This window comes from Marmota flaviventris, chromosome 14 (genome assembly GCF_047511675.1).
Source record: "Marmota flaviventris isolate mMarFla1 chromosome 14, mMarFla1.hap1, whole genome shotgun sequence".
In the NCBI taxonomy this organism is placed as follows: Eukaryota; Metazoa; Chordata; class Mammalia; order Rodentia; family Sciuridae; genus Marmota; species Marmota flaviventris.
This window is the reverse complement of record NC_092511.1, coordinates 21,831,280-21,844,994: the sequence shown is the minus strand read 5'-3', so window position 1 is coordinate 21,844,994 and position 13,715 is coordinate 21,831,280. Positions and strand designations below refer to the sequence as shown.

Below are 13,715 nucleotides of genomic sequence, written 5' to 3'. Positions count from 1 at the left end.
ATTATGCTTTGGAAATACTGTGGCAGTGTCTTCCCTAATAAAATCACTGCTTTAACTGGAATAAAATGATTCCTGAGTAAGAATACCAAGAGTGGGATATCTGGGTCAAATACCTGAAGGACATACTATAGTGCCGCAGCCATATCAATGTTTATAGCAGCTCAATTCACAGTAGTTAAGTTATGGAAGCAACCTAGGTGCCTTTCAATAGAGGATTAGATAAAGAAAATGTGGTGTACATATACACAATGGAATATTACTCAACCATAAAGAAGAATGAAATTATGACATTTGCTGGTAAATGGATGGAACTGGAGACTATCATGCTGAGGGAAATAAGCCAATCCCCAAAAACCAAAAGCTGAATGTTCTCTCTAATATGTGGATACTAACCCAATATAAGTGGGGAGGGGGAGGGAAAATAGGAGTTCATTGGATTGGACAAAGAGCAATGAAGGGAAGGGAGGAGGGATGGGAATAGGAAAGACAGTAGAATGAATTGGACATAACTTTCCTATGTGAATACATGACCAGTGTCACTCCACATCATGTACAACCACAAGAATGGGAAGTTATACTTCATGTACATATAATATGTCAAAATGCACTCTACTATCATCTATATCTAAAAAGAACAATCTAAAAAAAAAGAATATCAAGACAGGGGCATACATGAAATTCTCTCACTGTCATTTATTGGCAAAACTATTGCCTTAGAGTCAGAAATGCCCAATAATGTGGTAGGATATCACTGATGTGATAATTGTCACAAAACAAGACTTTTAGGTATAGAATTCTTAAAATGTTTTGTAATGACATGGGGAGTCACTATGAAAGTATTCTGGCAAAGTTCTTGTATGGACAGCCAAACCTAAAGATGAATTATGCTTTTTTAAATCAATAGACAAATTGTTTCAAACCTGCTGCCCTTACCTGTGACTACTACTGATTGTCAATAACATGTTACCTAATGAATATTTTTTTTTTAAATTCATAAACTCACTTTCATGAGAAAGAGGAAGAAAGAATTGCTTTTTGAGAAGTAACTTTGTAGCACTCAGTATAAAGGTGATTTTTAAAAACAAATCAGGACCATGCTCAGAAATGTGGCTACTGCTATGTGATGCCATAGCTAAAAATAAACTCTAACCTTAAAAACGCTCATCTGCAGACATTAAGAAAACAAACAAACAAACACATTTGGAAGTAAACTTTTTCAACCTGTTTTAAAATTTCAAATGGAAGAATACCAGCACATATCAACCCTTTGCAAAAATGGGATACCTTTTAGTTTACTCATCCTCCACTGACATGGGGCAGAAAGGTAGTTAGTGACATTTCAAAAAAAATCTTTGTATGTTGAATGGGAATTGTCAGTTCACTAACACAACCGATGAGGTATGTCTTCCATTTGGAGCTACCCATCTTTGTAAGGAATCTCATAAGTGATGAGAGTCTTGGAAATCAAGTTTAGAAATAAAGGTAATATAGTTTTAAATCATCCAGATTTTAGAAATAGTAAAACATATTTTATCAAAATGCTGTCCTCCACATAGTAGTATTATTTTAGTAAGAGCAAATGGCTTACTTCATCTATTTCATGTTTAAATTTTTCTATTTTATGTGGTTTATATAGCATATTAGTACAGTGATACATAGGTGTAAAATTTATTAACAGCTCTATATTGGGGTGCGTGTGTCAATCACCTTTGCTGAACAGGCACAAAATGAGACAGTGGGATCTGTAGGGCAGTTTCTGACATCTTGGCCTCAGGCCTGTGACTCCCTCCTACCTGACTCCTCACCCATGGCTGCCCAGGGCAGGTGAGAGGCAACTTCCACCCTGTGGCTGGCTGGAGGAAGGGAGGCTCAGGCTGGTCTAGGTGTCCAGGAACAACATCAATCTCAGTTCAGGGGGGGCCACAGTGCTGAACCAGTAAGTTAGCATTTGCAGAGCAACAAAAGGATTCAAATAAAATATGGAGTTAGGGTGCCTTGTATGAAGAATACTAGTAATAGCTCAATTTATGATATGCTCGAAATGCTATGTGCCAGGCAGTGCCCCCGCCCCCTTCCCCGCCCTGCACCCCCCCACATTCTTACAACATCCATGTGAGTTGCATGTCAGGTTGGGATGCTAGGGGTTTGTTTTCACAGTATCTGGAAACCTTCTGGAAGGGGGGCTGCCCTGGGACCATTCAGAAAAATTTTAGGTTCCCCTGTCTCTCCAGGGGATTTCAGACTCAAAGAGAGACTGGTCCTGTACCCTGTTGTCTAAAACAAGTTACAAAAATAGAACTGGAAAAGAAAGGTCAAAATCAAGCCTCCATATATAATGACGTTATCATTAATCCACTGGTTCCAAGAGAGAGACTCTGAACTGTTTTCCCAGCAACTGGAAAAAAACCAAGCTGCCCTGCAGGCCTCCCTGCTGTCCTCTACCCTGGGGCTGGGGCACCTTCCTCTCTAGGTGTTTGACATTTCTCTCAGCCACCTCCTTTTTTCTGCCCCTGGCAGGGGACAGAGGTGGGGGGATGGGCTGTCACTCTGATACTAGATGGTCTAGGCGGAACCAACTTTGTGGGTGTGGAACTTGAAGTCACACAGGGCTCCATGTTCAGAAGCCTCGTGCTTGGTCTAACACTCTGCTATCGTGGTCTTAAAATTTTTATTCAGTTTTCAACAAATCACCCTGTAATTTAATTTTGAAAATTATATGGTTTGTTTTAGGCCTGGGCAGGGTCGTCCCAGTGGGGGGCCAGCTTGGAGGATTTATTCCAGCAGGCCACCAACCTCCGGTCCATTGCCACCTTGGAAATCAAGTCTAGAGATAAAGCAGCATTTATATAGTTTTACGACAAAGTCCCCTGGCAAAGTGGGCAGAGCAGGCAGTTGTCTCCCAGGGTGACTTGGGGACTAGTAGCGGAGAGCCTGCTGTCCCTTTATTCCTGGACTTTGAATTTTGGTCCCCCAAAGATGCTAACAGAAGGAGGCTACACTATCAAACTCTTTCATTGGTCTTTTGGACATCAGTAAGGCAGTGGGTTCCAAACTGAATCTTAACAATGCTAACAAAAGAACAGCCCCAAGGGTGCCCTGTGGCTGTTTCTCCCAACCCTGAGTGTTGACAGGGCTGCTGACTCAGTTGTTCCACCCAACATACAGCCTCCCTGGAGGCAGCGTAAGGCTAAGCCTTTGCCAAAGATATAGAAGGTCAAAAATTTTATTCTAGGCTTAGGTTGAAAACACGCAGAACCAGGGCAGGCCGCACGCTGCAGAGGCTGGGGAGAGCAGGGCGGGTGGATGTACTGGTAGTCCCGGCTTGCACGGACTCCCCAGGCAGCGTGTATTCTCCAGCCAGGGAGCCTGACTGTGCTTGAGATTTTAACTGATCATGAAGAATGAAATCCAAATGCCTGAAACATGTGGTAGTCCACTCATGTGGTGGACACCTCTGATGATTCTTCTTACCTTCCTCTCTTCCCTCCCTGCGCCTGCTGCCTGGCACCATCCGAAATCGTTCTGATAATAGCATGCTTGTTGCTGAATGATGCAGCCAGAGACCCATAGTGCTGGACTCCAGGCCTGTCCAGGAGGTCACAGTGCCAGCTGCCAGAACAGTGAAACGAGCTTAGAGTGACATGGCCAGGAGATGCAGGGGGTACACAATAGAACCTTGGCAAACTGCAATGTCTTTGCTGATAGATACAAAACTGGTTAATGCCCCGTGCGGCCATCAAACCATAAGCTTGAGGTTGTAACTTTTTTAATAGTCAGAAATCCACGAGTCAACAGGATTTCACAGCATCTCTCTAATCAGATAGTAAATCTCAAAGCCAAACATGGGTGCCTTCTGGACAACAGCATATTTCTCTTGGATGAGCTTGTTAAACAACATTGACAAGACACGTGGTCATTTATTTCCAAGTTTGGGATACTTTTTTCTTAACATTGCTTATTTTACAAGTTTGTGGTGCTGCTCAAATGAGAATGTATTCAAGTGCTTTGCAAGCAAGTAGGTTGCCAGATATATTTTAATTAAGATGATTATTTTACAAAGCCCTTGACTCATATATTGGATCAATGGTGATATAGGAAGGAGGGAGGGAACTAATTGTTGAAAACCTGTATTTTAACATGTTTGGCTCTCATTTAATTCTTGCAAAATGTCTGAACATCCAAGACACTGCTTTATTCTTTTGTAAGATTAGCAGAGTCAGTACCTATTTCATCATGCTATCATGAGAACTAAGGAAATCTAAAGACTTACTGCTAAAAATCTGGTAGACAGTGGACACACAAGAAATGTTGGTTTCACTGAGAGCCTCACCTGTTGCTTGAATAAATTTATTGAAGTTTATTTTTTTTAACAACAATATATTTAATTTCTGGAAGTTCTGTTTGGTTCTTCACTCTTTCCCAAGTCTGCCTTATTTTTTAAAGCAAACAATGCCTTGTTCTTATCTCATGTTTTAAATTCCTTTTGTCTTTAATCTTTCTAAAGATGCTTACACAGTGGCGTGCTGCATGATGCTTTTTGGGTCAGCCGTCGACTACATACAGGATGGTGTTCCCATGAGGTCAGAATGGAACAAAAGATCCCCATCACCTGGTGACCTCATGTCCTAGCACATATTCACGTGTTGGTAGTGATGCGGGTGTCAACACCTACTGTGCTGCCAGTCACATAAAAGTATAGCACATTCAATTATGTATGCAGTATTGTGTACTGATGCATCATTATGTTACTAGACTTTCTGTCATGAATTTGGGCTATATTCCTTCTACTACACCAAAAGGGAATTGTAGAACAGTACACCATGTTGCAGCACCAGCAGCAGCTTCAGGCATGTAGTGTTCACCACATTTGTTGATGACATCAAGAGAGCCAGGCTGGCTAACAGACCCAAACCATCTGGGTTTGTGCAAGTGACCTCCGTGATCACGTGACAAAATCACCTATCAATGCATTTCTCAGGACACATCCCCATCATTAAGCAACATGTCTGTGATCTTTCTTTCTTACGTTAACATGTTGTGGGTTCCAATTTGCCAATTATGTCTGTTTCTCATGAAGATGGTTTCTTTTTTTTTTCTAATTAAAAGACTTTTTTTTTTAAATGTTAAAGATTTACTGAGTTGTGTCCTTTTCCCATACAGAAATTACTTTTGCTCTGAACTTTATCATACTTTATATGTTGTATTTTTTTCATAGTCCCTTTTCTGATGAGTAGTTTTCATTATTATTATTATTATTATTATTATTTGTTCTTTTTAGTTATACATGAGAGTAGAATATATTTTGGCAGATTATACATACATAGAGCATAACTTGTTCTATGTATGGTCCCACTCTTGTGGTGGTGCATGATGGGGAGTTACCCTGGTCATGTATAAAATAGAAGGCTAGGAAAGTTATGACTGATTAAATCTACAGTCTTCCCTATTCCCTTCCCCTTGTTTCCCTCTGTCTAATCCAATGGATTTCTATTATTCTCCTCCCCAACCTCCCTTGTTCTGGGTTAGCATCCACAAATCAGAGAGAACATTTGGCGTTTGGTTTTGTGGGATTTAGCCTGATATTCTAAAAGCACATTAAGTATTATTTTATCATTAAATTGTTCCTGAAACAATTGGTTTGTTAATGGAAGAGTAGCCCAATATTTTCCCTGCTCAGTTCCTGAAATAATGCATTTTAAGTCCAAACTCAGATGCCTAATATTTTTGTAGGAAGGCGCAGTGGCCTTAAAATATGACCCCCAAGTTCTTTGCTCTCCTGTCTTCAAGAGATAAGCCTGTGTTTCCTCCTCCCCTTGTATCTGGACTCAGTGATTTCTTGACTAAAAGACTATGACAGAAAGGATACTGGACCAATTAATTTTTTGAAGGTATTATGACCCTGATAGCCCAGTCAGACAAGCCTATTAAAATAAACTTATTCCCTAAAGTTAATTTTTTTTAAGTCACAGATTATTAACCAAATACGGTTGAGTTCTTCAGACTAATTGGAAGCCAAGAAAGGATGGCACCATCATTACCTTGGGAAGATAATTTCCCTTTTTTTTCTAGATTTTATTTTAAAATAAAACACTCCTTTGCCATTTGGTCCCATTTCCTGCTGGCATTGTGTGTTTTTTATGTCTGGGTTGGTCCCCTGCTCATGACGCTAATATTGGTTTTGATGAATATTCTGTTCTGTGATGAAAGTGTAACTCTAGCCAATTCCCTCTTCTCTGCGTCTTGGTTTCTTCCTCCATAAAAAGAGGGTAACAGGGTGTATGAAGTTTCATTATTATGCACTAGGGTGTTTGTTCTTAGTGCAAGCACTCTGTCAACTTTTACTAGTACATCTTTCTTTACACTAATGTTTTCTCACTAACATATAGTCCCAAATCAAAGGTAGCTAACCACATAATCACTATTAACTTCCTGCCTTTCCACAGTGTTGCTCTATCTGACCATCTGCCTCCTCCATCCTCATTTTTTCGGGCTTTCTTGTCATCCCCTATACATACAAAGCTTTTCATCCTCTCTACCAAGATGGAATTTTCCCAGTCTCAAAGGCCCCATTTCCTGGGCCTCCAAGCAAATCATCTCTCCATCCTTCAGAGCTCAATTAAATTCTGAAAGTCTTTTTTAAAAAAATTATTTTAGTTATGCATGGGCACAATATCTTTATTTTGTTTATTTAGTTTTATATGGTGCTGAGGATCGAACCCAGGGTCTCACACGTGAGAGGCAAGTGCTCTACCGCTGAGCCAAAACCCTAGCCCCTGAAAGTCTTTATGAAGGATGTTGATGAAGTTTAATCGACCCTAATATATATGTATATAAATATATATTAATCTACACTAATTATAAATTACACACACACACACACACACATATATATATATATATGTATATATAATTGTATATTATATAAATTCAAAAGCCTCTATGGGCCTACCATAGAGTGTAGCTTCTTCAGGATTTGGTGGCTTTGTTCATGGTATGGCTTTGGGTGTCATCTAAACTAGATTGAATGTTTTCCTAAAAGACAAGAGCATGCCACATATCCAGTGTATACTGAGTGAGGATCCTTTATCCAACATGCTTGGAACTGGCAGTATCTGGTTTTTATTTTTTTAATATTAGATATACAAAGTGAGATGTCTTGAGGTTGAGATCCACATCTAAACACAAAATTCATTTCCATTTCACATACATCTTGTACACATAGCCTGAAGGTAATTCTACATTTTCAGGGTACCTGTGTTTTGACTGTGACCCATCCTATGAGTTCAGATGTGGAATTTTCTGCTTGGGAGTCCAGTTTGTATTTTAAAAATTTCAGGTTTCAGAGCATTTCAGATTTTTGGAGTATGGATGTTCAACCTGTATAAAAACCACAGTTATAAGTAGGTGCTATGTATTCTTAATTTTTGGATTTTTAGAATATATCTGTTGGGGAGTTAGGGCTTGGTTTGTGGTTGTGTCTCTCAATGGAAAATTTGTTTCTGCCAAGTGATCTTCGGTTAACCAGCCTAGGACTATTTAGGACTCTTTATTACATTTTTTAGCCTGAATTATTCATTTTTTTGGAGGGGTTTTGTTTTGACAGCTTAATTTTTTTGTCCTTGTTCTAATTACTTATACATGCAGCAGAATGCATTTTGATTCACTGTACACAAATGGAGAACAACTTTTCATTTCTCTGATTGAACACAATGCAGAGTCTCACCATACATACCTTCATACGCGTACCTAGGGTAATGATATCCATCTCATTCCACCATCTTTCCTGCCCCTAGCCTGGATTATTCTGATAGTGTAAATTCCAATCCTTAGCCCAAACTAGATGCAAATAGTTAGGAATTCCATACTGCTTTGAAGTGGGGGTACCAGAGGAATAGAAACTTGCAGGAAAAAAAATTTAAAGAGGTGTGGTTTTAAACTCTCAGATTGAATGGACTATTTTTGTTGTTACACTGCCTTAAGGCAGAAGTGCCCACTTCAGTCCAGAGGGAAGATAGGGGAAGGTGTGCATTGTACAGAAGTAGAAATGGAAGCCCAGGAGAACCCAGAAGCCCAGCGGGGGTCCACTCTTGTTATTCCAAAAAGAGATGCTGACTGCTCATGAGAGAAAGGCAGGTAGTGTTCATCCATACCCCAAACCCATCTCTGGGCTTCTCCTGTTGCTCGGTTTCTATCTGTGCAGTATTTTAGAGTGACAATATTTTTACACAGTTTTTAATTTTTTTCCCCAAAAATGTTATGAGACAAGTAAAACAAGTTCTCTTATTTCAGTTTTATAGATGAGGAATCTATATTTTATAGTTGAGAAATTGGGGCTCAGGTTGGTGAAGAGGTTTGCCGTTAAGCCTGCTCCATTTAGATGGTTCCCCCCACTTTGTCACTCAGGTTGTTTGTCACCCCAGGCTTTGGATCAGGGTGATGCTTAAGATGTAGATGATGATGTCTACCTCCCTGGATTCATTTTTTGCTTTTATTGGGATGATATTTATGTGGCATACAAGTTTTTTAAAGTGAATAATTCAGTGACATTTAGCGCATTCATAATGTGTGTGACTATCCTTCCATTTTTCCAAAACTTTTCCTTGGCCCCTCCCTGAGTCCCCAGCAGGGACTAAAAGAGCAGCAGCCTATATTTTCACATTCTAACTTTCTCTCAGAAATTTGCTAATGTAGAACTGGGAATTATTGCCTAAATTAGCACCTTAAGAAAATAAAAGGACTGGGAATGTATGTAACCCAGTGGTAGAGTGCTTGCTTGGCATGCATGAGGTCCTGGGTTCAATTCTCAGCACTGCGCACACCTGCACACACACTTGCACACACACACACACACACACATACTCACACAGAAAGTAAGGTTGAGGCTACGTGGCATAATCCTGGCCCAATTTTTTTCTTTTTCTTTTTTTTTTTCCTTCTCAAAATGGCATGCCCAAATTGCTCTCCTTCAGGGAAGCTTTTCCCAAGGACCCTCTCAGAGTCTCTAAAACAGTCACACATCGACCTACTGATGCCCCAGAACTTAATAACAGGCTGTCATGTAGCCTCTTGTTTGTTGAAGGAATTGGTCTTCCCATCCAGGCAGTGACATGCACAGCCTGGGAGGGACCATAGTGCCACAATGTTCTCCATTGTCCTGGGTACAAAACAAAACAGGTGCTGAACAGGTAGGTATCTGTTGGAATTGAATTGGAGAGCGGCCAGTCAACTCCAAAAATTCTAGTCACCACCTGGTGACCAGCCTTTTCCCTCCCTCTAAAAGCATGGGTCTGGTGAGTGGGGGGTGTGCTTACGGTGCCGAGATGGAGCCCGACAGGCCAGTCTGGGCTCCAGCCTGCGCCAGCTCTTGGGCAGCTCTGCTGGAGACAGGACCGAGAGACTGACTCCCACACCTGTGCACTTGGCAGGTGGGAGGTGAGGGCTCCAAGAGGACTGAACCAAGGACAGAATAGCTTTGGCCTTTATTGAAATGTGCCACTTTCAGGAACACAGGCCTGGAAGAAGCCCAGGCCTCAAGAAGTCATGATGGTGCCTTTGGCTTTTGAAGCAAGTCTGTCTGCGGTGGGTGGGCTGCTGCGTGCGGCAGAGTGTGGCCGTGGGGGTCGGGATGAGCATCCACTTGTGGGTCCTAGAATTTGGAGGTGTTCAGGCTCATGGGAGGATCTGCCCTCTGCTTACATCTTCTGCCTCTCCACAAGCTCATTGCCAGGACACCCACCAGCATGCCCAGGACTGTTGCCACCGGCACAGCCCAGTAGAGCACCTTGGGGGCTTCTTCAGCCTGGTCTGGGAGGAGCCCACTATTCCAAAGGGTGTAGAGGTAAGGGCTGTCCTGGAGAGGGGGAAAGGGACATCAGAAGTGAAGCTCTCACCCAACCATCGCCTGGGACTCACCTAGTCCCCATCCTGAGAGGGATGGCCACAGTTCCTCATGGTTTGTAAACTCCTTCATTTACACTATGCTGGAAACTTCTGTATAAGGATGGGTCTCTCAAATGTCAACACCCAGCTATAACTCCCATTTGGTTTCTCACCAGCGTCTCCTTTTCTGTCAAACCTGATTTCAAAAGACTGGGAACTGGTAGGTGACCATTGGAAGAGAGTCCTGGGAAGCTGATAGAGTTCCTGCCTCTGTGTCCTCCGGGTCACTAGTGGACATCTCCTCTCAGCCCCTCAGCTCAGAAGTGCCCAAGGATCAGGGAAGATCGATGCAGAGAAACAGCTGGTTTTGGAGCAGATTAAAGAACCCAGGAGTAGGAGGCATCTAGATTTGCCTCCCACGGTCCTTTTCTTTCTCCCCTGTCTCCAATTTCTTCTCTCTCAGTGAACACTAATTGAGTACCTGCTGTGTGGAGCCTTATATGATGAGTCCTTGAGGGTTAAGAATGGATACCTGCTTGCAGTGCTCAGTAGGGGGATGAAATGTGTATAGAAACAATCATATCATAAAGGACAACGTGTCAACACAGGGGTACACCAGGAGGCAGGAACAGTAACCAGAGAGGGAAACATCTGGGCCTGGAAGGAGGTGAACACTTTCACAGGCAGAGGAGGAGGGGGAGCCTCCGGGAGCAGATGGTAGAAGTAAGCACAGACATGGGCCCATAGGGCTTGTCTGGGAATTGGATCCATTTTCCAGGGGTGTAGAATATATTATAGCAGGATGTGGGCCTCCCTTCTGGGCTCTGGTCACTGGGCAGAGGAATCCAGTCTTGACAAGGTGGGAGTTAATTATAGGAAGGCTGATCTGCATCCCACAGCAAGTGTGGGATGACAGAGAAGGGGGAGAGGAGAGCTAGGGAGCAGCTTTGTCAGTGATCCAGGTGTTGACAGTGAGGAAGAGGATGGTAGGCTCCACGAGCAGACACTGCCTCTTACATCTTTGCCTCTCAACCGCCAACTGCTCACATAGTGCCTGGCACGGGGGAGCTTCTTCATGCTTGCTCAAGGCCAAGGATGCTCTGACCTTTCCAAAGTAAAGAAAAGCTCACAGCACCTGCCAGTGCTTGCTGCCACCTGAATGACCACTCATGTCCTGGGAGCTCCGGATTCTCCCTCCCCTACTCCATGGCTGCCCCAAGGAACTGGACAATTTCAGTGGCAGGGAGATGAGGCAGACTTTGGAATGAGGGCAGTGAGTGATAGTGCGCCGAAGGCCTCCAGGGGCCTCCTTTGTTCCTCCCGGTGGCAGCCCCCCACCCCGACAGGCAGGCGGTCTACTCACTGAGGAGGGGCATTTGAGTTTGGTTCTGCTGTGGGTGAAGTTGTTGGAGGTCGTCTTTTGGCCCACTGGTTCTAGCTGGAGAGAAAAAGGATGCCTTGAGTCTCTCTCCAAAGCTGGGAGAGACTTCTGGGGTGGAGGATGGAGGAGGTAGCTTATACCATATTCTGTCCCCTTGAAAGGGTCGGTTGAAACCAGCAGAGTGGCAAGAGCCACAGCAGAGACTAGCAGCCCTGGCTGGAGCTGAAACTGGCTTCCGACTCACAGAGCGACGAGCAGGACCCTGAATCAATGGCCCCGAGGAGGCACAGAAGTCCAGGAGAGCTCAATGAGCCCAGAGTCCACAACAGGTTTCTGGAAGGGTTGGGACCAGAACGCCCATCGCCAGGCTCCTCTCGTGGGTGGCTATGATTGCAGACACTGTATTTTCAATTTTATAAAATGGTGATAATCATATTTACCAACTTTTCCAAGTGCGTGGGGCTAGTCAATTTCAGAAAAACTTTGAAAACATATTGGTTACCATGACATCCTTACTACACTTGGTTTGTCAACCTTAAGAAGTTAGAATTTTCTCCCTTGAGCTGCTTTATGTGTTTGTCACCTAGATGAAAAGATTTAATTGAAATATCCGTGGGGGTAAGTGTGGTTCAGTGGGATTCTGCTGAATGCTATCTCTGCACCCGAGTATGAGCTGGGAGCTGCTGCACCCCCTCCTCAGCATCTTTACCCAGAAACCTGCACCCTGACATGTGACCAGCACTGGGAAGAACAGACCTCGGATTCCATCCAGCCTCCCAAGCATTGTATAATCTGCTTCCTGACTGTTCCTGACCACCAGGGACTGCCAATTCAGGAAGTGAAAGTAGTCTATCCAAATTGATGAGCACACCTGAGCCATGATCTCATTTTCTGTTTTCTTAAAGCTTTTTGCACTCATTCCTTAGTAACAGAATTAAAGGAGGGAGGTCCTAAGAGAGACTCCACAGTGACCGCACTGAGCACAGTGGGCAGATGTCTGGGTCCTGGCTTTGCTGATGAGGACCATATGGTGTCACGCAGCCTACTGGGGATGGTGTTAAACACTGTCCTGAAAACTGCACAGACAGTTGTTTTGAACATCAAATGAGATGGTGACGTGTGAGCTGGGTGGCTTAAGTATATAAGAAAGCATTATTCTCACTTTCTGAGGGCTGAGGAAAAACCCAGAGGTAGAAGGGAGGCTAGAGGTTGGGTCAGCTGATTCTCTGGAATATTCCAGAAACTAACTGGCATATCAGTGTCTCCCTTCCTGCTGGTTCCTTCTCATCAGTGCTGTCTACTCTGCAGTCTCCCACTCCCCATCTGCCTTCTCCTTGCCTGGCATGTCCTCTGCTACCTTGGCTGTATAGCTCCTTATAACTTGCTCAGAGTTGTCCAGAGTCTCTGGCTGCCCTTTACAACCTACCATTCTTTCAGCTATTCATTCTGAATACTGGGCAGCCTCTACAACTTAACAGAAGTTCTGGTCAGGGTCACCAACCACCTCCATGTGGCTAAATCCAGGGGTCACTTTTTGTCTTCCTCTTGCTTGGCTTCTCAGAAACACTGGACAGAATCGACCCCTCCCTCTCAGAACACTCCTGGATCCCTGGACGTACCTTCCTCCATTTCCTCCAGCACTGGACTCTCCATCTCGTCTCGAGCTGGCCTCAAAAGGCTGAATAAATGTTCTACCTTGACTGTTGGCTTTGCACTCTTTTCTACCTGCTCTTCCTCCAGGAGCTCTCAGTGAATCCCATGGGTTTTGAATACCATATGTCATGCTAATAACCCCACTTTCTTTTTTTAAAATCTCCCACCTTAACTCCTTCTCTGAGTTCAGGACTCCTATATTTAACAGCTTACCTGATCCCTCTGCGTGGATGTCTAGAAGGCAGTTCCCACTTCCCAAGCCTAAATGAATTTTCCCTCCCAAATGAATTTCTTGCCATCAGTCAACCCTCTCTTCAGTTTCTTAGACCTCAAACTGAGAATCTTTCCTTTGTCCCTCTTGACCCTCATCCAAACCCAAACATATCCTAAGTCTGACCATGTCTTTCCTCCACTGCCATCGCCCTGGTCCCAGCCACCTCCATGCATCAGCTGGAAACCTGCCTTCCAATTGCACCCTTGCTTCCAGTCCTGCTCTGCACAGCTCCGGGCAGTGGGGAGGCCTTGATTTAAAATCAGCCAAGGACCTGCCCCTGCCCACTTCTTTGACCTTGTTCACTTCCCTCCAGTCACTCTGGCTTGTAAGTTCCTCAGATACTTCAAGATCATTCTTGACTCCAGGCCCAAGAGGTCCTATTTCCTCTCCCTGGGACACTGTGGCTCTGGCCCTCTGCCTGCCTGATAGACTTTTGACATCCAGCTGTCAGTTCACAAATCATGTCTTCAGTGACGCCTCCCTCTTTTCGCCATCACCCCCTGTCCCATCCCCTGCTCTGCTTTTCTT

The 13,715-nt window shown here is 43.7% G+C and overlaps 1 protein-coding gene across 1 annotated transcript in view; it reads right to left on the bottom strand.

The window, feature by feature from the left end:
• Nucleotides 1-9,460: 9,460 nt before the first annotated feature.
• The window catches only part of Plb1 (phospholipase B1), a 119,762-nt gene continuing 115,507 nt past the window's right edge, over nt 9,461-13,715 (bottom strand). Inside the window, exons 55-56 of the mRNA XM_027933380.2 lie at nt 11,243-11,317; nt 9,461-9,850 (exon numbers count right to left, since the gene is read on the bottom strand). Of these exons, the coding sequence (XP_027789181.2) occupies nt 9,647-9,850; nt 11,243-11,317 (279 nt within the window). The 3' untranslated portion in view covers nt 9,461-9,646. The remainder of the gene's footprint in view (nt 9,851-11,242; nt 11,318-13,715) is intronic.